Source organism: Mirounga leonina, unplaced genomic scaffold (assembly GCF_011800145.1).
Source record: "Mirounga leonina isolate KUSES-001 unplaced genomic scaffold, KU_Mleo_1.0 Mir_150, whole genome shotgun sequence".
In the NCBI taxonomy this organism is placed as follows: Eukaryota; Metazoa; Chordata; class Mammalia; order Carnivora; family Phocidae; genus Mirounga; species Mirounga leonina.
This window is the reverse complement of record NW_023270374.1, coordinates 35,517,890-35,545,179: the sequence shown is the minus strand read 5'-3', so window position 1 is coordinate 35,545,179 and position 27,290 is coordinate 35,517,890. Positions and strand designations below refer to the sequence as shown.

Genomic DNA, 27,290 nt, shown 5'->3' with positions numbered 1-27,290 from the left:
CTGGGAATGACAGTGGGCAAACCAACCCTGCAACTGTTCCAGACAAATCCCTGTAATCATTCATATGTGACCTCTCATGTAGGAGCAAGACAATAGGCGAATGTCTTGGGACAGTACTGTGGCAGAGTATGGGGCCACTGGGAGAGTCCTGGGCCTGGGTCTGAAGGTCCTACCCTACTCTCCACATGATCTCAGACAAACCCATTCACCACTCACTGCACAATTTGGTTGGTTTCCTCATCTGTGAAGTGAGAGAACTGGTGGGCTGTCTTCATGGTTTTCAGCACATGCTCTGTGTTTCTCTCTGGCTTGTACCTAAACCCCATGCCTCTTCTCATCCCACACAGGCACCTTCCTCTCCATAGTTCCACCTTCTTCTGGAGAAATGTAGCACTCCTGCTGCTTCTCTCTCTCTCTATGGAGGAGAGCACTTCATCGCCAATCAAGAGAGTCAAACGTGGGTTCAGAGAAGCTGCAACTACCCCTGCTTAGGAGGATTTCCTGGGACTAAGGGTCAGACAGGAGGCAAGGACTCCTGTTTTATGAGATCACTTCCTCTGTGGCTTCAGAGAACTAGCCCTACTCACCCACCCTGGACCCTTCAAATCCTTCCCTCAACTGTTCCCTCCAAATTATTTCCCTAGCTTTACCTGACATGTGTCTTTTCCAAGTTTAATTTTTTTAAAGTGAATCAGTCACTAGGCAAGAGTCCGAGGGCAGAGGACAGTGAGGAGGCGGTTGCACAAGTGGAGGAGAGAGTTGGGATGACGCTGGGGGCTGACCCGCAAGTGGTGGCCAAGAGGGTAAGCCATGGGGCTTGGAGAGAGATTGGTAGGTAGAACTGGCCCAAGTCCATGATTGACAGGATGCTAGGGTAAAGGAGAGGGAAGAGTGAATCTCAGGGTTCTCAAGACAGCCTGGGGGCCTGTTGATGCCAAATACAAAGATGGGAGCAGAGAGAAGGAGGTACTGCTGAGGAATAGGGAGAAGCTAATTCTGATTTATACATGTGGGCTTACAGTTCTCTTGAGGGGCCCAGACATATGTTCCCCAGGTGGTTGGATATGTGCCTTAGCTTGGAAGTGAGAATAGGTCTGGAGGGAGGCATGGGAACCACAGTTAGCATCATGCAAATTGATGCAGGAAGTGTGTGTCAGGTAATGACAGGAGAGAGCTGAAACCCAAACTCCGGGGACCATCCCCAGTAGCTGCAGAGGAACCCCCAGGGCTTGTGCATTTGGGGAGGAGGCTGCACAGACAAGGTAAGTAGCTGAGGAGGGCTGACTGGGAGGGAGGAAGATTGTAACTGAGTGCTGAAGCTGACAGTAGGGCAAGGAGCTACAATGGCTAAACCAAAAACGGTTTACATGCCTCAGGAGCAGAAGGGAGGCAAGACTGACTAGAGTCTACACTAGCAAGGGGACATTTGTCTTTATAATTCCAAGATTTCTATGCCTTTTTACCTCTTTGGAGGTGTCCCTATTTGAATTGCTTTACTCTCTCTGTGCCCAAACCTAGAACAGTAGTTCCCCAGTAGCAGCCTACATCATGGTGCCCAAATGCCTGCTTCAATGTCACCAGAGGTGCTTTTAAATGATGTACTATACCTTGCTAATTGAATTTAAATTAAAAAAAGAGAGAGAGAAAAAAAATTTAAGCCCCTAGGCTTCACTTTCTAGAGATTCTGATTCAGGCCATGGTCTGTAGTTTCTAAAAGATGCACAGGTGTTTTCAATGTACACTACAGATTAGGAACCATAATTCTTCCTAGCCTCAGACATCCTTGGAGAGTGCATGAAGGGTGGTATGAAGGGTAAGAAATATAGCTGGAAAGTACTAAAAGTCTCAATGGTCAGTGTTCAGGGCTTCTGGAGTGAGTCATGGATTGGAGGTCCTAGACCCACCCCTCATTCACTGTATTTTCCCATCTGACTTCATTTTTTTTTAACCTGGGAAATTAGGAGGGTGATACTAATGAGCAGTATGGTCTTTCCAATTCTAAACTTCTATAATTCCAAGATTCAGTAGTCTCCAAAAGGATCATGCCTCTCTGGTCAGAAGTCTGGTGTGGTGTGTCAGGTTTCTCTGCGCAGGCTGAATCCAGGGTGGCAGCCAAAGCTGCATTCCCCATCTGGGACCCAGGGTTCTCATGGACACTCACTGGCGGTGGCAGAATCGTGTCCTTATAGTTGTACCACTGAAGTTGTTTCCAGAGGCCACCTTCAATCCAGGACACTAAGTTCTCTCTGTCCTCAAAACTCCTAATAGCATGTTGGGTTCAAATCTCTCTTACCTCTTCTCTATTAGTCAAGGGGAAAATTCTTCTTTTTAAGGACTCAACAGCTTAGGTCTGGCCCAGTCGGATAATCTCTCTATTTTAAGGTCAATTAACTTGGGGCTCTAATTCCATCTATGAAATCCCTCATAGCCCACCTAAATTCATGTTGATTCAGTAACCAGAGGACAGGAATCTTGGGGATGCAACTTTAGCATTCTGCCTCCCACAAGCTCAGAAATTAGGAAGCTGTGTCTAGCCCTAAAAAGGGAGGAAGCAAACCCATATTTGCCATGCTCTTCCCATGTGCCAGGCACTGTGATGAATGCATTAAAGGCATCATCCCCCTTAATTCTTAGAAGCAGGTCGTAAGGTAGAGATTGTAATTCTCATTTTATAGATGGGAAACGTTGGACTCAGAAGGAATATTTCCCCCGCCAAGATTATTTAGCTAGTCGTGTTGGAGTCAGGCTCCCAAACGAAGTCTGTTTTACACTGCTCCTCCTGATGCCCATTTCTGTTACCCTAAAGGGGGTAACTAAGAAGTTATATAGTGGAACTCAGGTTGGTCTTGATTTCACAAGGAGTCAGGGGATCCAAATCAGGCCTCATGACTCCTATACCCCTATTTCCATGATATTTCTACCACTCCTTACTAATTAATTTCTCCTATCAACTAAGACTCTGGAGGCAGAGGAATTGGGCATTAACATATTAAGTTTCAAGAGGAGAGAGGAGCTCCTGAACTTAAGGTAAGGCTCTTGGTCCCTATCTAATTCCCTGCTGTGGAATCTGAGATGCTCCCTTTCAGCTGACCTGAGCACAGATTCCAGATTCAGATCAATCTAAATGAGCTATGAGTGGTGAGAGGCAGACCCAGCCCCTAAATATAAGCAGAGGGAGAACTGAGGATGGAAGATAGAAGAGAGGGCTGATAGAATGTCACTATTCACCTTTGCAATGGGAGGAGAGCTGAAACTCTCAAGGGATGTGAATTTGGACATTGCTTTCTTGCAGAGAAACCAGGAGTGTGCCCCCGAGAGAGGGTCATCTGTGAGACTGAAGTTCCAGACTTCTGCACAACTGATTTGCAGTGCCTAAAACACATGAAGTGCTGCTCATTCGGGTGTGGGAAAAAGTGCATGGATCCACTCCAAGGTAGTAGCTTCCAGGCTGAGGGCACAGGTGCTTTTTGAGGTGTCTTACTTCCTGCTCCATCCAGAGCTGGTTGAATGATTCCCTTGGATGGTAGGGCAAAGAGGTCAGGATTCATGCTTTTCTCTTTCTCTAATCAGATTCCCAGCCCTCAAGTACAAACAATGAGTCTAGGCATGGGGGATGTCAACTGGAAAATATTGATGATAGTCTTCTTTGATCCAATATTCAAACATTCACAAATAAGAAATACTTGTTGAGTGCTCACTAAGTGTCAAGAGACTATTGTTGGCATTATGGTAAATACAAACCTCAGTCAGCTTAGATGCTGGGCTTGGCTTTGGACTCTTTGGCCTTCAAAGAGGTTTTCTGGCGACTCAAAGTATAGAGCATCTCACAATAGGAAATTCTGCATTATGTATATATACTTGCATGCATTCACTCAACAGATATCTATTGTTAATGTCCTTTAGCCAAAGACCATCAGGAACACACCTGTAGTTGAACAAGTTGGATTTATTACTCGTTGTAGTGAGGGAGAATGTTCACCATAGACAACCTGAGGGATCTCAGTAAGAAGCTGTTGGAAAGAATCTACTATAGGATTGAGGCTTTGATTGGGGAATTTGGGGGAGTGGATTTGCTCTACATTGGGTGTTGTCGGAAAGTGGGGCAATTTTATGATGCTCTCAGGGAATCTTATGTACAGAGAAGGCAGGCTAGACTGAGGATAAAGTCGTAATGGGTAGAGAAGGATAAAGCACTCATAGGTGTTTGGTATTTTGTGGGTTTCATAATACTGTTTTTTAGTCTCCTTTTATGATGGTCCAGAGGCAACCCTGTTTGATGTGGATGTCCTGTGGCTTGTTTCCATCTGAGAAGGAATGACATGGCTTAGCTGTGAGCATCAGATCAGCTTCCAGATATGAGAGACTGCTGTTTTTCTTTCTTCGTGTTTCGTTCCATGTGCCAGGCACTTTGTTAGGCACTTTGGATATAGTCGCTGAACAAATCTTGCCCTACCAAAGCTCAGGGCCTAAGAGAAGAAAGATCAGTTCCATATTTGTAGGAGAGCTAGGCTAGAACTTTTATTGACAGTGGCTCTCTCTATGACTTGTGTGGTCATACCAAGAACAGGGTAAAAGCTGAGAGCCTGACCCTTTCTCTTTTTTCCTACCCTTGATCTTCTCCCCTCTTTGCTTCCCTGTCTTCAGAACCCTGCATGCTACCCTTTGACAAAGGACAGTGTAACATTAATATCTTACGCTGGTATTTTGACTTTAAACATCAGTCCTGCCAACCCTTTATCTATGGAGGCTGCCATGGGAATGCCAACAACTTCATCAGCATCGCCAACTGCAAAATGGCTTGCTCATCAGCTGGTAAGACTTATATCCCTGACAATCAGAGGGACTAGACTAACCCAGAAATAGTATACCAGCGCAGTTATATGCTCAGGCTTTGAGGCCAAACTGTCTTGGTTCAAGTCAACTCTGTCATTCACTGAATGGGTGGTTTTGGGTCAGTTGCCTGCTTCCCTGAACTTCAGTATTCTTGTCTATAAAAGGGGGATAATAATAGTATTTACCTAATGGAGTTGTTGTGCCAGAAAAATGACATAGTGCACATATCTATTGAGTAGTACCTGGGGACTCACCGACGTATGAAGCATAAACAGATCAGGTTCTGGAACCCCAGAACCTGTACGGGTAGAGCATGGAGTTAGTGAAGAATAAGATTAGGTGAAGGTGAGGGCTGTGGATTGATTCCTACTATAATGACAAGGATCAGTGATACTGGGAGATAGTGTCTTACAGAAGTAGGTGCCAGATAACCCAGATAAAAATTCTCCTTTCCCCATTTACTGCAAATTACTTCACCTAGTTTCAGTTCCCTCCCCTGTAATACTGGAATAACAGCAAAGACCTCACTGAGTTTTTGGTGGATTATATGTGATCAGGACACAAGGGTTTGACATGGGGACTGTTCAGTAGTGTGGGCTTGCTAAATGGTAGCATTCCAGGTGGTGACCACTGATGTTCAAATGCAGCACTATGTGACTTACAAGGCAGCACTGGAACTTTGATCTCAGAGTCTGGGAAGCAGGCTGAATAGTGTACCGTCACCTCCATAATACAGACAAGAAGACAGAGTCATAGAGGTAAAGTTAGTTGCCCAAGAATTCACAGTGGTCAGGGGTAGATCTGGAACTTTAATTCTGTAAGTCCAGTGAGCCTGAATAGCAAAGGCAGTCTTTTTTTTTTTTTTTAAAGAATTTATTTATTTATTTGACAGAGAGAGACACAGCGAGAGAGGGAACACAAGCAGGGGGAATGGGAGAGGGAGAAGCAGGCTTCCCGTGGAGCAGGGAGCCCGATGCGGGACTCGATCCCAGGACCCTGGGATCATGACCTGTGCCGAAGGCAGACGCCCAACAACTGAGCCACCCAGGTGCCCCTAGCAAAGGCAGTCTTGTGGTCTGGCCCTTTGTGGGAGGCTTTACGGAATCATGGCACTAAGCATTAGACCTTGGCTCACTCTCAGAAGCAGCAAAAAGAAGAAGCCAGGGAAATGAGCTTGGGTGGGATTGGGGGAAATTCATGTTTGGGGCTAAGAAAGGACCTAACCATAGCTCTGAGAGTCAAACACAGCACACTCTGACAGAGTCTGACTTGACGAAGAAGGAGAGGGAGGAGAAGGAGAAGAAGGAGAAAGAGAAGTAGAAGGAGAAGGAATAAGAGAAGAAAAGAAATACTTCCTGCCCTCATAGAATTTGTAATCAAATAATGACAACAGGAAACATGCACAAAATCCTAAAGAATTGATTTCAACACCATCTATGTCCTAGTGACCCACATAGTTGTAGCTCCAGTCTGAATTTGACTCCCAAACTCCAACTGCATTCTCTACTCCTTCATCTCGATCTCACAAACACCTCACACTTCACTTGTCTAAAGCAGAACCACTCATCTTTGCTCTCCCACCTCAAACTTGCTCTGTCCATAGTTCTTCCCATCTTGATTGAAATCAACTTCTAAATCACCCTTGATGAATCAACATCGACATTCTCAATCCACACCCATTGAGCTAGGAAATCATTTTAGATCTATCTTAAAAATAGATCCAGAATCTGACCACTTGCTACCACATCTTCAGCTGCCGCCCCAATCCGGGGAGCCGTCTTCTCACCTGGAGCTTCAAAGAACAAGCCCAACTCTCTTTCTCTTACATCGCATGAGATGCTGAGGCATTCCATTCCTCCACAGCCTACCAGAGGTAGTCACGGTAGAGTGAACCAAGTCACAGAAAGAGATACTAGTTTTAAAGGGGGAGGAGATATTTGAAGAGTGTGAGATGGGGTAGGGTTTGAGGGAACTCACATCTACTCTTGTTTTAGTCAAGAATGGACAGTGCCCACTCTTCCCTTTCAAGGACCGTATGGTGTGTCCAGCTTCGTGTAAGAGTGACTCCGATTGCCCCCAAACTGACAAATGTTGTGAATCCATGTGTGGCTTTGTTTGTGCCAAGGCTTGGACAGGTGAGGATTGGGGATATACCTCCCAAAGTCTCCAGGGCATATGCTAAGCATGCCATGTTGTCCCATGGAATGGGATGCCCCTTTGGTTGACCTTAGATATCTCTTGGGAATTTTTCCTTCTTTAATGCCCAATCACTGCTCTCGTGTTGTCCTCTTGATTTCAGGAAACTATTGTACTAGTCTTCAAAGCCAACCATGCCTACTATCACTCCCTATTTTTCTCCATGAGAACTTATTTAATTCTGAGTCTCATTCTTCACTGCCTTACAGGTGACAATATCCATTTATTCATACAAAAGAATGATAACCATTAGGTACATTCCTAATAAGCCCTTATGTCTACACAATATGTAGAGCATATTCATATCCTGTAAGGTATGCTGGGGAAAAGATGGGTAGCAAAATGCTGGTGGGCAGAAGTGATCTCAGTAGACTCTGAGGCTAGTGCTCATTTCCTCATGTAGTGCTGAGATAGTATGGTCTTGTCCCAGGGATTGTTAGTGTTTTGAGGTACAGTATAGTATGGGGGAAGGAACCCAAAGCCTTTCAGCTGACTTCAACTCTTCTACTTGTTTTCTGTATGGCCATAGACAACTCACTTGCCCCTACATGATCTTCAATTTCTACAACTTATAAAACAAGGAAGTTCTGGGTGCTCTCAATAGTTCTTCTACCTCTGGTACTCTGGGATTAGATAACCCAAATCCCTAAGTTCTGTGGGGGCCAGCAGGAATTCTATCAGATTGTCTATGTCAGAGATGGCAAGCCTTTTTGATACTTCCCAAATTATTAGCCACTGAAAGTTGATACTCTGCTTTCTGCACTCTCTTGTTACTCTGGGGGGAAGGGTAAGAGGCTTAGTCAGAAGAAAACCCTGTTTAGGGTTCCCCAAGTTCCCCAAACTATGATCAAGTATTTCAAGGTCAAATGTCTTATTTTATCCCATAAAGTCAAATCAGGTTTCTGCCCACGCAAGCCCATGGTGTGTTCCAAGATTGATAGACCCAAGTGCCTGAAGGATCATGACTGCCCAGTGTCACAGAAGTGCTGTTCACATTGTGGACTGAAGTGCCTGGAACCTCAAAAATGAATAGTAAGTGGAAAATATTATCATTGATGTAGTTACTTATGAGTAGCGTAATAAAAAGCTATCATTTTTATCTTCTATCGAACTACCTTCCCAAATTGTCTTATGAAGTATAACAATATACAACAAAATTTTATATATAATCATATCTTCTGAAAATGATGAGAAATTTGACTCTTCCTTATTCCAATTTCGTGACTTACTTTGTTTCCTTGTCTTTTTATATCATGTAGAGCCTCTGAAACAATGTTGAAAATAAAGGCAATGACATCTATCCTTGTCTGGTTCTTTATTTTAAAGTCAGCATCTCATCAGAGAATCTCTTAGTGCACAAATAAGATCTAATCAAGCTGAATTTAAAAATGCTGTACCTGAGACTCCGTCTAAATTGGATGCTCTAACAGCTAGGGTAAATGAGGCAGAAGAGAGAGTAAGTGATCTAGAAGACAGGTTGATGGAAAGAAAGGAAGTTGGGGAAAAGAGAGTAAAACAACTAATAGCCCATGAAGACAAGCTTTGAGAAATCAGTGATGCCATGAAACATACCAACGTCAGAATTATTGGGGTGCCTTAGGATGAAGAGAGGGAGGGCCAGAAGGCATATTTGAGCAAATCATAGCTGAAGACTTCCCTAATCTGGGGAAGGAAACAAGCATTCATGTCCAAGAGGTAGAGAGGACCCCTCCCCAAATCAATAAAAATAAATCAACAACCTGACATATAATTGTGAAGCTTCCAAAATTCAGGGACAAAGAGAAAATCCTGAAAGCGGCTTGAAAAAAATGGCTTTAACCTACAGAGGGAGGAATATCAGACTAACATCAGACCTATCCACAGAAACCTGGCAGGCCAGAACAGGCTGGCATGATATATTCAGGGTACATGTAGCCATGAATACTTTATCCAGCAAAGCTGTCATTCAGAATGGAAGGAGAGATAAAGAGCTTCCAGGACAGACAGAAATGGAAAGAATATTTGACCACCAAGCCATCCCTGCAAGAAATATTAAAGTGGATCTTGAAAGGGAAGAGAGAGCTGAAGAATAACATAAACCAGAAAGAGAGACAATCAACAGACACAGGGACTTTACAGGCAATACAATGGCACTAAATTCATATCTTTTAATAGTTACCCTGAATATAAATGGGCTAAATACTCCAATCAAAAGACATAGGGTATCAAATGGATAAAAAAAAAAAGCAAGACCCATCCATATGCTATCTGCAAGAGACTCATTTTAGACCTAAAGACACCTCCAGACTGAAAGTGAGGGGGTAGAGAACTGCTTTCCATGCTAATGGACCTTAAAAGAAAGCTGGGGTAGCAAATCTCATATCAGAAAAATTAGATTTTAAGCTAATAGTAAGTAGTAAGATTGTAGTAAGATATGAAGAGGGACACTATATCATACTAAAAGGGTCTATCTAACAAGAAGATCTAACAATTGTAAATATTTATGCCTCTAACATGGGAGCTGTCAATTATATAAACCAATTAATAACCAAAGTAAAGAAACACTTTGATAAAAATACATTAATAGTAGGGGACTTCAACACCCCACTCACAGCAATGGACAGATAATCTAAACAGAAGATTAACAAAGAAACAAGGGCTTTGAATGACACACTGGACCAGATGGACTTCACAGATCTATGCAGAACATTCCATCTTAAAACAATAGAATACTCATTCTTTTCAAGTGCACATAGAACTTTCTCCAAAATAGATCACATACTGGGGTCACAGGTCAGGTCTCAACCAACACCAAAAGATTGGAATTATTCTCTGCATATTTTCAGACCACAATGCTTTGAAACTTGAACTCAATCACAAGAGGAAATTTGGAAGGAACTCAAACACTTGGAGGTTAAAGACCATCCTACTAAAGAATGAATGGGTCAACCAGGAAATTAAAGAAGAACTTAAAAGTTCATGGAAACCAATGAGAATGAAAACACATCTGTTCGAAGCCTTTGGGATACAGCAAAGGTGGTCCTAAGAGGGAAGTACAAGCCTCTCTCAAAAAATTAGAAAAATCTCAAATACACAAGCTAACCTTACACCTAAAGGAATTGGAGAAAGAATAGCAAATAGAGCCTAAACCAAGTAGGAGAAGAGAAATAATAAAGATTAGAGCAGAAATCAATAAAACAGAAGCCAGAAGAACAGTAGAAACAGATTAATGAAACTAGAAGCTGGTTCTTTGACAGAATTAAATAGATCAATAAACCTCTAGCCAGACATATCTAAAATAAAAGAGAAAGGACCCAAATTAATAAATTATGAATGAAAGGGGAGAGATCACAACCAACAACAAGGAAATACAGACAACTTTAAGAACATATTTGGTTTGGAACCAGAAAAGACCCCAAATCACCAGGGGACTGTTGAAAAAGAAAACCAAAGTTGGGGGCATCACAATGTCTGACTTCAAGCTATATTACAAAGCTGTGATCATCAAGACAGCATGGTATTGGCACAAAAACAGACACATACATCAATGGAACAGAATAGAAAACCCAGAAATGGACCATCAACTCTATGGTCAACTAATCTTTGACAAAGGAGGGAAGGATACACAATGGAAAAAAAGACAGTCTCTTCAATAAATGGTGCTGGGAAAGTTGGACAACCACATGCAGAAGAATGAAACTGGACCATTCTCTTACACAATATACAAAGATAAACTCAAAATAGATGAAAGACCTAAATGTGAGACAGGCAAAATCCTAGAGGAGAACACAAGCAGCAACCTCTTCGACCCTGGCCACAGCAACCTCTTTGACCTTGGTCACAGCAACCTCTTGCAAGACATGTCTCTAAAGGCAAAGGAAACAAAAGCAAAAATGAACTATTGGGATTTCATCAAGATAAAAACTTCTGCATAGCAAAGGAAACAGTCAACAAAACTAAAACGCAACCTATGGAATGGGAGAAGATGTTTGCAAATGGCATATCATATAAAGGGCTGGTATCCAAGATCTATAAAGAACTTCTCAAACCCAACACCCTAAAACAAATAACCCAGTCAAGAAATGGGCAGAAGACATGAACAGACACTTCTCCAAAGAAGACATACAAATGACCAACAGACACATAAAAAAATGCTCCACATCACTTGTCATCAGGGAAATACAAATCAAAACCACAATGTGATACCCCCTAACACCGGTCTGAATGGCTAAAATTAACAAGACAGAGAAGAACAAATGTTGGCGAGGATGTGGAGAAAGGGGAACTTTCTTACACTGTTGGTGGGAATGCAAGCTGGTACAGCCACTCTGGAAAACAATATGGAAGAAGTTAAAAATAGAGCTCAAGAAGTTAAAAATAGAGCTACCCTATGACTCAGCAATTGTACTACTGGGTATTTACCCCAAAGATACAGATGTAGTGAAACAAATGGACACCTGTATCCCAGTGTTCATCGCAGCAATGTCCACAATAGCCAAACTGGAAGGAGCCGAGATGTCCTTCAACAAATGGATGAATAAAGAACATGTGGTTTATATATACACTGGAATATTACTCAGCAATCAGAAGGGATGAATACATACCATTTACATTTACGTGGATGGAATTGGCGGGTATTATGCTAAGTGAAATAAGTCAACCAGAGAAAGAAGATTTTCATATGGTTTCACTCATATGTGGAATATAAGAAACAGTGCAGAGGATCATAGGGGAAGGGAGGGAAAACTGAATGGGAAGAAATCAGAGAAGGACACAAACCATGAGAGACTCTTGACTCTGGGAAACAAACTGAGGGTTGTGGTAGGGGAGGTGTGTGGGTGGATGGGGCAACTGGGTGATGGCCACTAAGGAGGGCACGTGATGTGATGAGCACTGGCTGTTATACGCAAATGATGAATTATTGAACACTACATCTGAAACTAATAATGTACTATATGTTAGCTAATTGAATTTAAATTAAAAAAAACTAAATAAAGTCAACGTCTCTTCCTGTATAAAAGGACATTTGTTTTGGCTTTGGAATAAATAGGTTTTACTCACTTGGGTTGTTTTCTTTTTATCCATTTACAACTGCTATTGGAAGTTACCATGGAATTTTATCAAATACCTTTTAAGCATCTAGTCATGCAATGATTTTTCTCTTCTAATTTGTTAGTATAAGAGCTTATATTATTAAATTTTTATATACTGAACCATCCTTGCATTCCTGGATTGACCTTAATCATATAGAGGGTGTACTTGAATTAATACACTGAAGGTTCTTTAAACAAATAGTTTGTTCAGAATTTTCACATCAAAGGTCAAAAGAAAAATAGGTCTATTACTTTTCTATGTTTTGCTATTTGAGTCATACAGGTTTCAACAAACTAGCATGGAAAACTAATTGGGAAATGTACTTTTTCTCCTTATGATCTGTAATATTTTAAGTTTTAAAAATTTATTTTTTATTTTATTTTAAGCAAAGTCTACATCCAACATGGGGCTTGAACTCACACCCCAAGATCAAAAGTTGCATGCTCTACCAACTGAACCAGCCAGGCACCTCTTATGATCTGTAATATTTTTAATAATATCTTCAATAATAATACTTTTAATGATATCCTCTATTCCTTGAAGGCTAGACAAAATTTCGCTCCAAAAACTCTAGGTAAGCTTTCTTCTATAATGACATATTTATTTTACTAGTTTTCTTTGTACATATTTTATAAGCTGTATAGGCTCTCTACCTCTTCTGTAAATTTTGGTCTTTTATATGTTGCTAAAATTCATCCATTTTCTCTCCACTTTCAAATGTATTACTTTAGAGAGGTATACATTATTTTGTACATAATTCTTTTTATATCTTTAATTTTCATTAATGTTTTCATTCATATACTCATGTTTCCACCCCACTCCCACCTATCCACCAATCATTCCATCCATTTACTCATGCATCCATCCACTCACCTAGCCTGCATAAACATAACTTTAAATTTATCTGTCTTTCCAACCATTCGTTCACTCATATATCTATCCACTTCCCCTTCTCACCCATCTTCTTTCTACCTATCCAGCTGCCTGTTTTATATCCAGCCTTTATCCATCTTTCACACACACACATTCTCTCATGCCCATCAACATACTTCTCAAACATTTCTATGCCCATCTGCCCTCCATCCACCTACCTTTCATTCAAAGAGTTTCCATCAATAGGCCCATTCATCCCATGACTAACCTACCCATCCTTATGTTCAATCTAATCCACTTCTTCCCCAGCCGTTGACCCACTCATCCATGTTCATGCATTCACTCACCCAAATATCCATGCTAGCCCCACCCATCCTTCTTCATATTCTTCATCTTCCCATTCATCATACATACTATGAGCCATCCACATATTGACCTTTCTCATCCAGTGGTTTGTACTGAGTGTTTATTCTGGGTCTATTAATGTTCTAAGCACTAGGTTCTAGACACAGACCTGTTCAATGAAGCTCAGAGTTTATTTGGGGAAACAAACATGAAACTCAGTAATACACTTAGAGGCACAGAGAACAACACAGAAAGCCAGAGACAGGAAGTTTGAGCAAAGTGTCTTGGCCTAATTAACAAGCAGGAATTTCCAGGTAGAGGCCATCTACCTTGGTAACCGCTTGGAGTCCCTCACTCTGAGCAGCGGAATGGTGCTGGAACAGAAGTGTGGTTGAGATAGAGGGAGGGCAATATGACCATCAGTGACAGGAGATAAAGGAAGCAGGGCAAAGATCTACATGGATATTTACTCGGCCTTCTTCAAGAAATTGGGTGAGGGAAGGGGCCAAAAAGGTCATTCATCCTAGGCCCCAAATGCATAAATTTCATCTCACCTGCTTGGAAAGTGAGATCCTTGGGTGGGGTGGGATATTAGGCAGGACAGAGGAGATAGAATAACCTGAAATTCTCAATTTTTATTTACATTCAAGAAAATTTAGAGAATTCAGCCTTATTTGGGAGCCCTGGGAACCACTTGGACGTTTACAGACTCTGGGGGCTCTTTAGCCTCTGTCCCCACTATAGACATCACCTTCATCCCCTTTTATGCACTATTCCTCCCTACCTTCAACTCCATAGTAAGATATTATATCCATACTTGTATCAGAACATTCCATAGTGACCTCTGACAAGAACTCAGACACTCCATTCCCTTTTACCTTTATCTCTGACACTCACTCACTTGGTGACATTGAGTCAGCATCTGCATTCCTCTGGGCCTTATCATCCCTATGTGTGGGACTTGTGCCCTCAGAGTCCTTCCACCCAGGTGGTTCAGCTTTGTGTTCTCTCCTGGACTGAGTTTGGGAGGGACACAGAATAAGAGGGAGAGCACCACTCAAGACATCTTGGTTGTTCATTAGAAATTTATTCCCTGGTCCCTTTGTGGGGTCCACCTGGTTCCTGAACCTGGTGGGATGGGACTCTGTAGTGTAAGTGCCTGATATTCAGCTTTTTCATTGTAATGTAAGTGCCTGACATTAAGCTTTTGAGTGCTGAGGCATCCATTTCAAAGACACCCATTTCAAATAAATACATCCCCAGCTATGTAACACAGATACTACCAACACAACTAGGATAAAGAACCAGCTGCCCTCACCAATAAAGTTCCCCTTTTAGAAAGGCCTCGAGTAACCCAGACAACTAATCACTGGAGTGACCCTGCTTTTCCTTTCCCACACCCTAATCCGCACTTTTATATGCTTTAAATTCACCAATAGAAAGTGAACCCATGAAACCTTAGCTATTCCACCCTTGGACCTGAAAAAAGGGAGAGCCCCAAATCTGCACTTTCTCCCCCTCTCTCTGTCCACAACCTTCTGTGTGGCCTTCTGACTTGCCATGTACCCTCCAGGACTTGTGAGCAATAAATCTCGTTTTCTTAAGTTCCCTGATGATTTGGCAGAGGTGGGTCCTCTGATCATAATAAAACCACAAAGCCTGGTCCAACCACAACACTGGTCCAGTGGTGGTAGGGGGATGTCTGTGGGTCTCATTTTGAGTAAATATGCCCCAAGGGCATCTCAGGCCTTCCTAGCAGAGAATACCACTGTCAATAGGCTGAGACCTACACCACAGATTCCCATAGGGGGCTCTGTTGGTGAACCTAAATTTTGTGACCATATAGTCACTCACTGATGATAAGGCTGGCTTTGTCTGGCTTTTGCCCATCGTGTAGGACAAATGGAGAACAAAGCTTGGCCCCAAAGTGCAACAGCTAGTTAAGGAAGGAAACGGGGACCCTACAGATGACATTTACACTTTGAAGAGAGTCTCTCCTTCTGCTAAGACTGATGGACTCGCTGGCATTGTGGATTCCCTGTAGGAAAGCTACCAAGTACCCCAGCACTCTCTCCAGAGCCCTTTCACCAGTCCAGTCAGAAGCCAGCAACTCTGCTGCCTATGGATCTTTACTGGGGTATAGTCTCTCAGGCAGGTCTCCCCATCTTCCAGTTCCTCCTCAAACAACAAGGAGCTTGCACCAGATGGGAGACACTCCCCATAAGCTCTTCTGACAATCTCCACTGCTCTCAAACAATAGGACCTCGACAAACACTTTCTGAAAACTCAGCTGACGGGCTGTTCCTCCCCCACACCCCACTCTGTGGCAACACATTTACACTTCGGCCTTAGTCAAAGAACAGGAGAAAACGGAGAAGGGGGGAGGAAAATGTGGGAGAGGGAGAAAGGGACACAGAGACCATGAGAGGCCCACAGAAAAAGAAAAGTCAGACATTGACACAGAAAAGCACAGAAAAACAAAGAGATACCAAGAGATGCCTAGAAACACATTGTCAGAGACAAACAAAAGGGCCATGCCACTCAACATGCAGATAAAATGGAAAGTGAATGGAGAACAAGCACATTCCACAACTCTCAGAGTCATCAAGAAGAAGACCCTTGATGGTGGCATTGAGTCCTGAGGTCACTTAGAAAGTGAGACAAGTTTTGCCCACTCCCCCTGGTTGACCAGAGGGCTCAGCACAGCCCAGGCTGCTGAGGATCAGGAGCCATGCAATCAAAGACCCTTCCCCAGGACTGTGCACTGTAGATGCCAGCTGGTCACATTGATGATCTCAGGAACTTGGTGTTCCCAGCAGGAAAGGAGGTGTCTGGCTTGACTCCAATTCCCACATCCAAGATACTGACTACTAAAGAAACAGTCTGGACAAAGGCAGCTAGACATTTTCATGTTCTGGAATCACCAGACAGGCCAGCTCTTCTTCAGAATGGAGTCTTCTAGATTTTTGAGCATCCTGGTCTTATGTACCCTTCTAGTGAATGTCCAGGGACCTGGTCTGACTGACTGGATCTTTCCCAGTAAGTACTGGGGCCTCAGCCCTTGCCCTGGAGAGAGGGGAGGTTGCTGGGAGGAGGGAACAAGGAATAGGACTCGAGTTGTTTCCCACCACGTTAGCCCTGGTCCCAGGTGGGGACATATTTGGAATATTTCTTCCAATTTCCCTCTTGATGGAAGATCCCTTCAGTGAATGCAAGATTGCAGACCTGAGGCAACCCCCACTTTCAGTCCCTTTGAAGTGAAAGTCAATTGGGGGTGGAGGGAAGAGTCACAGGATCCAGTGCTTATGGGAGGGGCTATAGGAATCTGGGAAGCCTAGTAGACCTTCCCTCACCCCACAACAGAAACAGCCCCCTTTCTCAGGATATCATCTCCATTAACTCCTGATTCTTTCAAATGTAGTCCTATAAAGTATTCTTGCATCCCCAGGGGTGCCTTGCCTTTGGGATAAAAGTATCCAGAAGTTTCTTTGAACTGACGACAGTAATACTCCAGGACTATATAGTAATAATGATAATTGCTACCACTTACTGAACATTTAGAAAGTAGGGAGTTTGAGAGGTCTGGATTCAGACATAGTGGTTCTACCACTCAGTAGCCATAACCTTGGGCAAGTTACTTAAATTCCATGTGCTTCTGTCTCCTCTGCAAAATGGGGATGTCAGTAGAACTCAATGAGATAGTATTTAAAATGCATAGAAAAGTGCTTGGCTTATGGGCAACAGTTGACAGACATTAATTAACATTGCTATGCATCAGTTCCTATGATTAGAGCTTTACACTTTTTGTCTCATTTCTTCCTCAGTGACTCTGTAAGGCTAAAACAATTTTACAAGTGAGAAACCCAAGGTTCAGAGAGGTGAGTGGTAAGCCAAGAGGTAGAATTTAAACACCTGACTCTCTGATGCCAGGGTGAGGGATATTAATCACTGTGCAGTAGCACCGCCCCCCACCCCGGAGGAACTCCCAAACACTGACTCCTCAAGGAGGCCAAAATGACCAGATTAGCTTAGACCAGTGGCTTTCGGTGGGGTGATTTTGCCTTCCAGGGGACATTTGCTATGTCTGGAGACATTTTTGGTTGTTCAACTGGGGAGTGCTATTGGCATCCAGTGGCTAGAGGGCCGGGATGCTGTAAACATCCTACAGTGCACAGGGCAGCCCTCCCCCTCCCATAAATAATGATGAGGCCCTAGGGGCAAGGTTGAGAAATCCTGCCTTAGAGGGGGTGACACTAGGGGGTGGAACTAGGGACAGGGTAAGAAGGTAGAGAATAAGGGGTGGTCAGAAGGGAGGGTAGTGTAGGCGGTGTTGGGAAATACATGAGAGCACCCTGCGGAAAAGGTCTCCTGTGTATGAGCAAAGAGAAAGCAAACTTCCCTGACTCCCCAGAATTGCCTCAGGTTGGGAGAAGTGTGGGCACTGTGCCCTCCAACAGCCACGGTTGTAAAACTGTCCTTTTCCTAGGGAGATGCCCCAGAATCCGAGAGAAATGTGAATTCAGAGAAAGGGATGTATGTACAAAGGACAAACAGTGCCTGGACAACAGGAAGAAGTGTTGCATCTTCAGCTGTGGAAAAAAATGCTTAGACCTCCACCAAGGTAATATTCAGAGCCTCAGAATAACCAGCCCTTCTGCCCACACCCTCACCTTCTGGCTACATGGGTGGCATCGTCTCTGCTTTGCTAAGGGCTGGTCTCCGACCAAGATTGCTGGGTTGGGGAGACCTGCAATTTAGAGCCATCTCTGCCCCTGATATTATGTGTGACATTAGATAGTATCCTCATCCTGTCTGGGCCTCAGTTTCCCCAAACAGAAGATGACTGTAGGATTTTACCAGACAGTCTCGTGGTTGCTTTTAACTCTTATGATTTTTTTTTTAAATATTTTATTTATTTATTTGAGTGAGAGAGAGAAAGAGCACAAGAGGGGGAGCGGGAGAGGGAGAAGCAGACTCCCTGCTGAGCAGGTAGCCCCATGCGGGACTCGATTCCGGGACTCCAGGATCATGACCTGAGCCGAAGGCAGTTGCTTAACCAACTGAGCCACCCAGGCGCCCAACTCTTATGATTTTGTTTGTTTGTTTGGACTCGTGATCTTCTGACTCCCCAGTTGGCTACTGTTGGCACATTGTTGCTGGAATTGATAATGAAGCTATTGATATTTACAAGCTTTTTGCTACAGAGAGGCAGCCTCTCTGCTTATTGAAGTCTATCTTAGCCCCAGGAAACCTCCCTCAACTACTCCAGACCAGAGGGCCTTTCCTTTGCTCCTGCAATCTTAACTCCATGGCCATCTCCTTGGGCTCCAAATAGACTATCAAAGATACTTTACTCTTCATTTAACAAATATACATTGAGTGTCTCTGAGACTCATAATAGGATTTGACCAGTATGGTCAGGGAGGTGAGGAAGGCTTCCCTGAGAAAGCAATCTGGAGTTGTGTTCAGAAGGTTGGGTAGTAAATTTAGGCATACTGTGGTGGGGTGAAGGGTTTTGCAGGTGCAGGGAATAATATGCACAAAGGCTCAATGGTGGGGCCGGAGGCCAGAGAGCAAGAGTACATATGAGCATGGTACGAGGGAAAGGATCTTTGGTAGGTAGGGTCTGGTGGCCTAGCATCTCACTTTGATCCAAAGTGATGGAAATCCATTGAGGTGGACAGTGATGTGATCATGTTGTTCTTCAAGGATTTCAGGAAGAGAGGATGTGGTAGCTTGGACCAGAGAGGTAGCTGAGGGGATGGAGAGGAGTGGGGTGTGTTTGAAAAGTGTCTAGGAGGTCAAGTAAGCAGGACCTGACAATGGAGCAGAGTGGGTAGGAGGATGGTAAGTTGTTCATTTGCCTACAGGTGAGGGATTCTGAATCCAGGCTCCCTGAGTTCAAGTCTTAGCTCTGGTTTTTACCAGCCTGAGCAAATTAACAACTCTCCCCCGCTGTTCCTCAGTTTCCCCAGATAATAAAAGGGCCAGTGTTAAATCCTCCAAGTATGGAGGATCAAATAAGTTGATGCACATGAAGTACTTAGAGCAATGCCTGGCACAATATCCCCAGATGACATATATTAGTTTAAATTATTTGTTATTCTTGACTGGGAGCTCCTAAAGAGTAGAGGCCATGCCTTTTCTTTGTCTCTTAAAGCATCTTGCACACAGTAGGTGCTCAATGAGTGGCTTATTTAATTCAGGTCAGGATGCATTTGGTTTTACCCTCAACATTTTGCATGATGATATACTGAGCCAGACCACCTGCTAGGAATGGGGATCCAAGATGAAATCAGACACAATCTCTGCTCCCTTGGAAGCTCACAACCTCATGGAGGAGACTGAGGATGTAAACCAGTGACAATCATGCACATGAAATCAGAAGCATGGTGGAACAATGCAGGATTGGTCCAGGCACCTGTAGGGGTATGGGGTATATATGGAGTCAGTGACATCACAGAGGAGCTAATGTCTGAGGTTTTGAAAGAAGAGTGGGAGTGTCACTAATGAACAGCAGCAGGGTGGGCAGAGGGAATGCAGAGTGAAAGGTGTAGATGTGTGGGATAGCAAAGGGTGTTGAATATTGCAGGAGCATGTACCTCAAATGGTACTGTGGTGGGGGGTGGGGCAGAACCACAAGCAGGAGCCAGCCTACAAAGAGCCTGTGAGTCATGGGAAGACTTGCCACGAAGTCAAGGTCTTAGCTGTGGAATGATGTGATCAGCTTTGTTTCAGGTTCATTAGGTCCTTCCCGCTGGTGGGCAGCATGAAGGATTGATTGGAGGTGCTAGGGACAGGGGCAGGAGATCAGTTCCAGGCTATCCCAACAGCCCAGGCATGAGACACTGAAGATTAAAGAGAGTGGCAGAGAAGTAAGCCAGGAGTTTTCCCTTGAGAAACTCAGAGTTTAGTTCAGATCTGCATTCATTTGCTAGGGCTGCTATAACAAAGGACCACAAACTGGGTGGCTGAAACAACAGAAATGTATTGTCTCAAGGTCTGCAGGCTACAAGCCCAAGGTCAAGTGTTGGCAAGGCAGGGTCTTTCTCAGGTTATCAGGAGAGCATCTGTTCCATGCCTCTCCCCTAACTTGTGGTGGTGTGCTGGCAATCTTTGGCAGTCCCGGGCTTGTAGACATATACCTTCAGCTTCACATGGTGTTCTCTCTCTCTCTTTCTCTCTGTGTCCAAATTTCCCCTTTCTATAAGAAGACCAATCATATTGGATTAGGCATGCATCCTCCTCCAGGATGACTCATCTTAAACAATTATATCTGCCACAACTCTATTTCCAAATAGGATCACATTCTGAAGTACTGAGGGTTAAGACTTCCTGGGAAACAAACTGAGGGTTTCAGAGGGGAGGGGGGTCAGGGGATGGGGTAACAGGGTGATGGGTATTAAGGAGGGCACGTGTTGTGATGAGTACTGTGTGTTATACAGTGATGTACTATACAGTGGCTAACTGAACATAATAAAAAACAAAACAAAACAAAACAAAAAACATATGAATGGGCGTGGGGTGGGTAGGGAGAGACACAATTCAACCTATCACAGGACTGAAGCTAACTGCAGGATGAAAGGTGCTTGGCCATCTAAAAAACTAGCCCCTGCCTTCCCTGCCCTACTTGCCTTTTACTCGTGATCCCAGATTCTCTCTTCCTGGCATGGTTTGCAGGGCAGAGTTTGTGGCTTATATTTTGTCATTTTCAAGGCACTTCCATATCTTTTATCCATTCGGGGCGTATTTATTGAGCAACTTTTCTCTGCCAGGCACTGTGCTAAAAGCTGCACATTCAGGTCCATGAGAGCAGTCCCACTTGTACCTTAGGACAGCCCTGTGCCACTAGCAGGGTGGGATGTTGCATTCCCATTTTCCAGAAGAGGAAGTCAAGGACAAGACAGGTAACAGGGGAGGTCGATATGCACACACTGAATTGGGAGCAGAGCCTTGAAATCAGTCTCCTCACTCTCAGGGAAGACAATGGGGATGGTGACCATGAGGAATGGGGGAGATGGACGTTCTCCAGGCCTGCAGACACCCCAATAGCTCTGCTCTGGGGTCTCCCTGCAATGTATACCATACTCCAGTGGAGCTGGGCTCCTGAGGTGTGATAAGGGGAAAAGAGCTTGCTCCATTCCATGTCTGGTGGTTTGCAGGGGTAACAATATCAGCTGCTTTCTTGAGGGGTGGGCACTCGTATTGCTCAAGTCTGGGGTCTCCCTACAGACATATGCACCATGCCCAAAGAACCTGGCCCTTGCATGGCATTTTTTCGTCGTTGGTGGTACGATAAGGAGAAGAAGACCTGCTCCAGTTTCATCTATGGTGGCTGCAAAGGAAACAACAACAATTTCCAGTCCAAAGCCATGTGCCAGAACATGTGCCCCAGCAATCGTGAGTCCCTGGGGCGTGCTGTCCTCACTTGGGCCCTGCCAGCAGACCTGTGTGTAGGTGCTTTGTTCAGGCATGGCCACAGCCTTGGCAGGCCAGGTGCTGGCAGAGCCAGCTCCACTTGGGAAGTGAGCATGCACCTGGCAGAGGGATGGACAGTGGCATTCTGGGAACTGAGGTTGGGAAGGGATATGCTCATGATCAAAGCTGGCAAGTATGAGGGGTGGAGGGAGCATACATACATGGTGAAATCCCAGAGACCAGCTCCACAGAGGTCACAGGACATCCAGCCTAGTGTTGGATTGCCAGCACTCTATCCCAACCACATCCTGTTTCTCCTGTAAGGAGGAAAGCTATAGCTCCCCGGAGAAAACCCACTTTGTTTTTGCCTCCTGTGCAAAGATGAATGAACGTCACTTCAAGACTCGTTCTTGAGTCCAAGATGCTTAGCGGGTCCTGTCCTACATTCTCACCAGGCTCCTAACTGTCAGTGCATAAGGATGCACCTGAACAACCGCCAGGAGTTGGCTCGTGATCCAAAGCTCTGTCCATGTACCTGACCGATGCTCCACGTTGGTGTCCACTCTTCCACTCCACATTCCAAGGGCTCAGCTCTTCCCCAAACAGAGCCCTGGGATCTGCATTCCCCTTTCTCTAGCTCAGCCTCTTTTCACACATGGTATCATTCTCTTTTGATCTCATCTCTATGCTTCTTTCCTTTATGTCTGATGTCTAGAGCCTCCTGTCTATACCTGCATAGCTCCCAGGTTTCCCCAATAAAGTACTCTGTTTAGTCCTCTGACTCTGTGGCTGAATAATTCATATCTGTTGGTACATTACACTTTGCAGAGAGTAAAGGGTTATTGAGACTCTTGTGACACCATTAAAGGGAGTGAGAACTGTCAGAACTTTGAGAGTTGAGAGCTCCAGGGACATTGTTATCCACCTCTGTTTCTTCAAAAAATTGTAAGACCCTTTTAAGACAAGGGTCTATGGGCATTGTCTTAGTTTGGATCCCCCAGAAACCAATCCTAGGACAAGGACATGGGTAGAGGAGTTTACTTGGGAGATCTCTCAATACACACAAGGTGGGGATGGGGTAGGTGATACAGGCAAGAGAGGAGTGTATCATGATTATGATTATGGTTACCATGGGGGCAAACTGCAACTTACTCCCCCTGGGACCTTTTAAGGAACCCTGTAAAACAGGTGTCCAAATGTCTGCATTCATCTCCAGTGATGGGGCAGCTGAGGCATTTATTCATTAATTCCCATCCCCTCCTGGATACCTGGGCCTATGAAACCCCTTGCTCCTCCAGATTATTCCCCAAACAAGCTGAGCAAGCTGTCAGGGAGCCAGAGAAAACCCACAGCACAGAAGTAGAGACTCTGACACTTAAAGTGGGAAGCTATCACTGTGCACTGGCCACAACAAGGAGCAAAGAACTAACACAAGATACACTGTGGATGAACCTCAAAAGCATTAGGTGATGCAAAAAAAGCCAGACAGGAAAGGTCATATACTATATGATTCCATTTGTATGACATATCCAGAATAGGTAGATCCATAGAAATAGAAAGTAGGTTACTGGTTGCCAGGGGCAGGATTAGGCTGGGGAAAATAGTGACTGCTAATAGGTAGAGATTGTCCTTTTTTTTTTTTTTTTTTTAGTTTTATTTCTTTAAGTAATCTCTACACCAGAGGTAGGGCTCGAGCTCCCAAGATCAAGAGTTGCATGGTCTTCTGACTGAGCCAGGCAGGTGCCCCTAAGGTTATCTTTTGGAGTGATAAAAATATTGTGGAACTAATAAAGGTGATGGTTACACAACATTGTGAAGGCCCTTAAAAGCCTCTGATCTGGAGAAGTGTCTGTTCATGTCTTCTGCTCATTTTTTGACTTGATTATTTGTTTTTTGGGTGTTGAGTTTGATAAGTTCTTTATAGATCTTGGATATCTTGGGTATCAGCCCTTATATGTAGTGCCATTTGCAAATATCTTCTCCCAGACACATGAAAACATATTCACCATCATTAGCCATCAGGGTAATTCAAATCAAAACCACATTGAGATACCACCTTACACTAGAATGGCAAAAATTGACAAGGCAAGAAACAACAAATGTTGGAGAGGTTGTGGAGAAAGGGGAACCCTCTTACAGTGTTGCTGGGAATGCAAGCTGGTACAGTCACTTTGGAAAACAGTGTGGAGTTTCCTCACAAAGTTAAAAATAGAGCTACCCTATGACCCAGAAATTGCACTATTGGGCATTTACTCCAAAGATACAGATGTAGTGAAAAGAAGGGCCGCATGCCCCCCAATGTTCATAGCAGCAATGTCCACAATAGCCAAACTGTAGAAAGAGCTGAGATGCCCTTCAACAGATGAATGGATAAAGAAGATGTGGTCCATATATACAATGGAATATTACTCAGCCATCAGAAAAGATGAATACCCAACTTTTGCATCAACATGGATGGGACTGGAGGAGATTATACTAAGTGAAATAAGTCAAGCAGAGAAAGTCAATTATCATATGGTTTCATGTATTTGTGGAACATAAGGAATAGCATGGAGGACATTAGGAGACGGAAGGGAAAAATGAAGGTGGGGAAATCAGAGGGGGAGAGGAACCATGAGAGACTATGGACTCCAGGAATCAAACTGAGGGTTTTAGAGGGGAGGGGGGTGGAAGGATGGGTTAGCTCGGTGATGGGTATTAAGGAGGGCATGTATCGAATGGAGAACTGGATGTTATAGGCAAACAATGAATCATGGAACACTACATCAAAAACTAATGATGTGTTGTATGGTGACTAACATAACATAAAAAAAAAAAGCCTCTGATCTGTCCACTTAAAAATGGTTAATCTTACCTGATGTTAATTCCACTTGATTTTTAAAAATGGTTAGAAAAAAAATGTGCACTAGAACCGTCTCCCGCAGCTGCAGGTGAAATCAGAGGCAAGCCAAGAACATGTCTTATTAACACTTCACACCTTAAGTTGGAAAGTTCAGAGAGGAATCTTCATGCCCCATGGTTGTCCCAGGTCATAACTGATATTTAGTATTTCCTCCTGCATCACCCATTCCAAATTGCACCCAATGATAGAGGCTCTCCGTTAGCTCTGGCATCCTCTCCCGCTTTCAGAGCACCATGATCCTGACACACACTCTCAGAAGATTTCGTTCAACCTGGGATCAACCTGTCTCCTCCAGACCACATGCTACTCATGGTAACATCTTTACTTTTTGACGATGGTTAAGGAAAAGGGGTGGCCCAAGGAGAAGAAAAAGGAGGACAGAAGGGAAATGAAGGGCAGGGAGGAGGAGGGGAGACTCACAGGAAAAGAGAAAAAGGTAGGCACAGAGTTAAAGGAGGAGGCGCAGAGAGAAGGAAAATAAGCAGTGTGAGAAAAACAAGCAGACAGACAAGTGGACATATCAGGAGAGGTGTAAGATTGGAAAGAAGAGAGCTGGGATATTCTTGATCTCTAAACTCCCCCTGGAAAATGGAAGATGCTGAAATTGAACATTCCCTTCTCCGAGGGAGTCTAGAAGTCCCAGACAAGTTTTGCCCCCTCTCCCTGGTTGACCAGAGAGCCAGAGAGCCTCAGCGAGCTGAGAAGTAGAAGCTGCCTGTCAAGAGCCCTTTACCCCAGGGTTGGTGCTGTGGGTGTCAGCTACTCCCACTGATGGCCTCGGGGACTTGGCGTTCCCCAGCAGAGGGAGTGTGGCTGGCTTGTCTTCAGTGATACGTGGCTCCTGTGCCAGGGCAGCCAAAGCTCAGAAGCAGAAGCTACTGAGGAGCAGTTCCTAATTTTGGTGCCACCAGCCAGGCCAGTAGCTCTTAAAATGGGGCTCTTGGGTCTTCTGCCAGTCCTGGCACTCTTCATCCTCTTGGGGGGAGTCCAGGAACCTGAGCTGGTTGAGGGGTTCTTTGGCAGTAAGTATGGGGGTCCTCCCAGTGGAGACATGGAAGTTGCTGGGAGGGAGGAACAAAGAATTCTACGGATGAGGAACGCCTCCCCCACTCAGCCTGGGGTCCTAGGTGGGAGAAAGGGAGATATTCACAGTCCTTCTCTCAGACCCCTACCATCTAGTAAGATGCCTTCTGTGAGTGCAAGAACCCGAGTCTCTAGCAACAGACTCCCCGCTATCGTTATGAGAGGAATTCCTTCTGGAGGTGCCTGACCTGGAGCTCATGAGATGGACTAAAGGTCCTGGGACTTTATGGGCCTTTCCTGCAAGAAAGGTCCCTCACCCTAGCACCACCCTCAGCAACTTTGAATCTTCCAGGTGCAGCCCCCAAAAGTCTCCCCACACCCACACCCCCAGAGGGTCCTTGCCTGTGGAGTAAAGAATGGTCTCTTGAAGTCCCTCAGAATGCCGAGATATGAAGACCCCCATAAGTAGCAACTAAAATACACTGAGCACTCGGCAGTGAAACCATACACTGCAGGTTCAAATCCTGGCTCCTCTCCTTAGTAACTGTGTGATCTTGGCGAAATTCACATAACCTCCCTGTGCTCCAGATTCCTCTGTTTATAAAATGTGGATATTGATAGGACTTACCCATAGAAATGCCACAAGGATTAAGGAGAAGAGAACAAGTCCACAGTAAGCACCTCGTTAATATTAGTTATCATTATTATGCCCCAGGCCGCCTGACAATGGCTTCCAAGTTTTGTCACCTAATCCTCCAAACAATTCTATAGGCAAATGAAAGAATCAAGGTCCAAAGATGGTGCCTGCCATACCAACGGTGGCAGAGAATTCAAAAGCCCAGGCATCTGACTCCACAAATGGAGATCTCAGTCACCTAGAAGAGTGCTAGCACCCTCGCCCCCACCCAGGGAACATCCAAATACAGGAAGGCCAAGTGACCAGAATAGTCCTAGGGGAGAGCATCCTTCTCCCTGAACCTCATGGTTGGTGGGGATGGGAGTAGGGCTGTGTTTAGGGACTAGATGGGGAGTCATTATGAGGTTGGGAGTGGGGCTAGAGCTGTGAAAATCCGGAGTCCTCCAAAGGTCACTACCTTCTGGGGACGATGAAGCGAGAAAAGTCTTCTCTAACTCTGCAGTGTAGCCCTGGGCCTGGCAATGGAGGGTTCTGGCCTTCCTTCTTCCCTCTTTTCCCTCCCTCAGAGAAGTGTCCCCGGACGAGAGTACCATGTGGTTATAGAGAAATCGACCAGTGCACGAAGAACAAACCATGCCCCGGGAAGATGAAGTGTTGCAATTTTAACTGTGGAAAGAAATGTTTAGACTTCAATGAAGGTAACATACAAACCCCCTGAACTATCCAGTGCCCTCCCTCCTGACCCCCACTCTCTGCCCATCTGCACCAACAGCGTCGGACCTCTCCCCTGGTTCCCTGATGGCTGGTCTCTGACCAAGAATCTGGGTGCCTCTTCTACTTGACCCAAATCCTAGCAGTGCTGGACTGGGGTGGGGTTAATTCATTTCTGCCCCTGCTCAGGTATAATGTGAGTAACAGAGTTTTTGCTTTATGGGCTTTAGTTTCCCCATTTGTAAGAAAGATGTAGGCATTAGACCACCACATAGTTTC

General features: G+C 44.4%; 2 protein-coding genes across 2 annotated transcripts; both read left to right on the top strand.

Annotated features, from left to right (window-relative positions):
* Positions 1 to 100: 100 nt before the first annotated feature.
* Positions 101 to 8,058, top strand: WFDC8 (WAP four-disulfide core domain 8). Its single transcript, XM_035005629.1, has 6 exons — positions 101 to 126; positions 348 to 457; positions 3,293 to 3,433; positions 4,645 to 4,812; positions 6,828 to 6,968; positions 7,919 to 8,058. The coding sequence occupies exons 1-6, from the start codon at positions 101 to 103 to the stop codon at positions 8,056 to 8,058; spliced, it is 726 nt and encodes a 241-aa protein (XP_034861520.1).
* An 8,210-nt stretch (positions 8,059 to 16,268) lies between these two features.
* On the top strand, positions 16,269 to 27,018 carry LOC118011055 (eppin). The gene is made up of 4 exons (XM_035005628.1): positions 16,269 to 16,359; positions 17,807 to 17,941; positions 21,553 to 21,720; positions 26,867 to 27,018. Exons 1-4 carry the CDS (start codon positions 16,269 to 16,271, stop codon positions 27,016 to 27,018), a joined length of 546 nt encoding a protein of 181 aa, XP_034861519.1.
* The last annotated feature ends 272 nt before the right edge of the window (positions 27,019 to 27,290 follow it).

Excerpts from the sequence above, each read along its gene's own strand:
- WFDC8 (XM_035005629.1), top strand. The coding sequence starts at position 101 with ATGTCTTGGGACAGTACTGTGGCAGA. Across the intron at positions 127-347 it reads TGGGACAGTACTGTGGCAGA|GCACCTTCCTCTCCATAGTT; the intron begins GTATGGGGCCAC and ends CATCCCACACAG. Across the intron at positions 3,434-4,644 it reads GTGCATGGATCCACTCCAAG|AACCCTGCATGCTACCCTTT; the intron begins GTAGTAGCTTCC and ends CCCTGTCTTCAG.
- LOC118011055 (XM_035005628.1), top strand. The coding sequence starts at position 16,269 with ATGGAGTCTTCTAGATTTTTGAGCATCCTGGTCTTATGTACCCTTCTA. Across the intron at positions 16,360-17,806 it reads GACTGACTGGATCTTTCCCA|GGAGATGCCCCAGAATCCGA; the intron begins GTAAGTACTGGG and ends TCCTTTTCCTAG. Across the intron at positions 17,942-21,552 it reads ATGCTTAGACCTCCACCAAG|ACATATGCACCATGCCCAAA; the intron begins GTAATATTCAGA and ends GTCTCCCTACAG.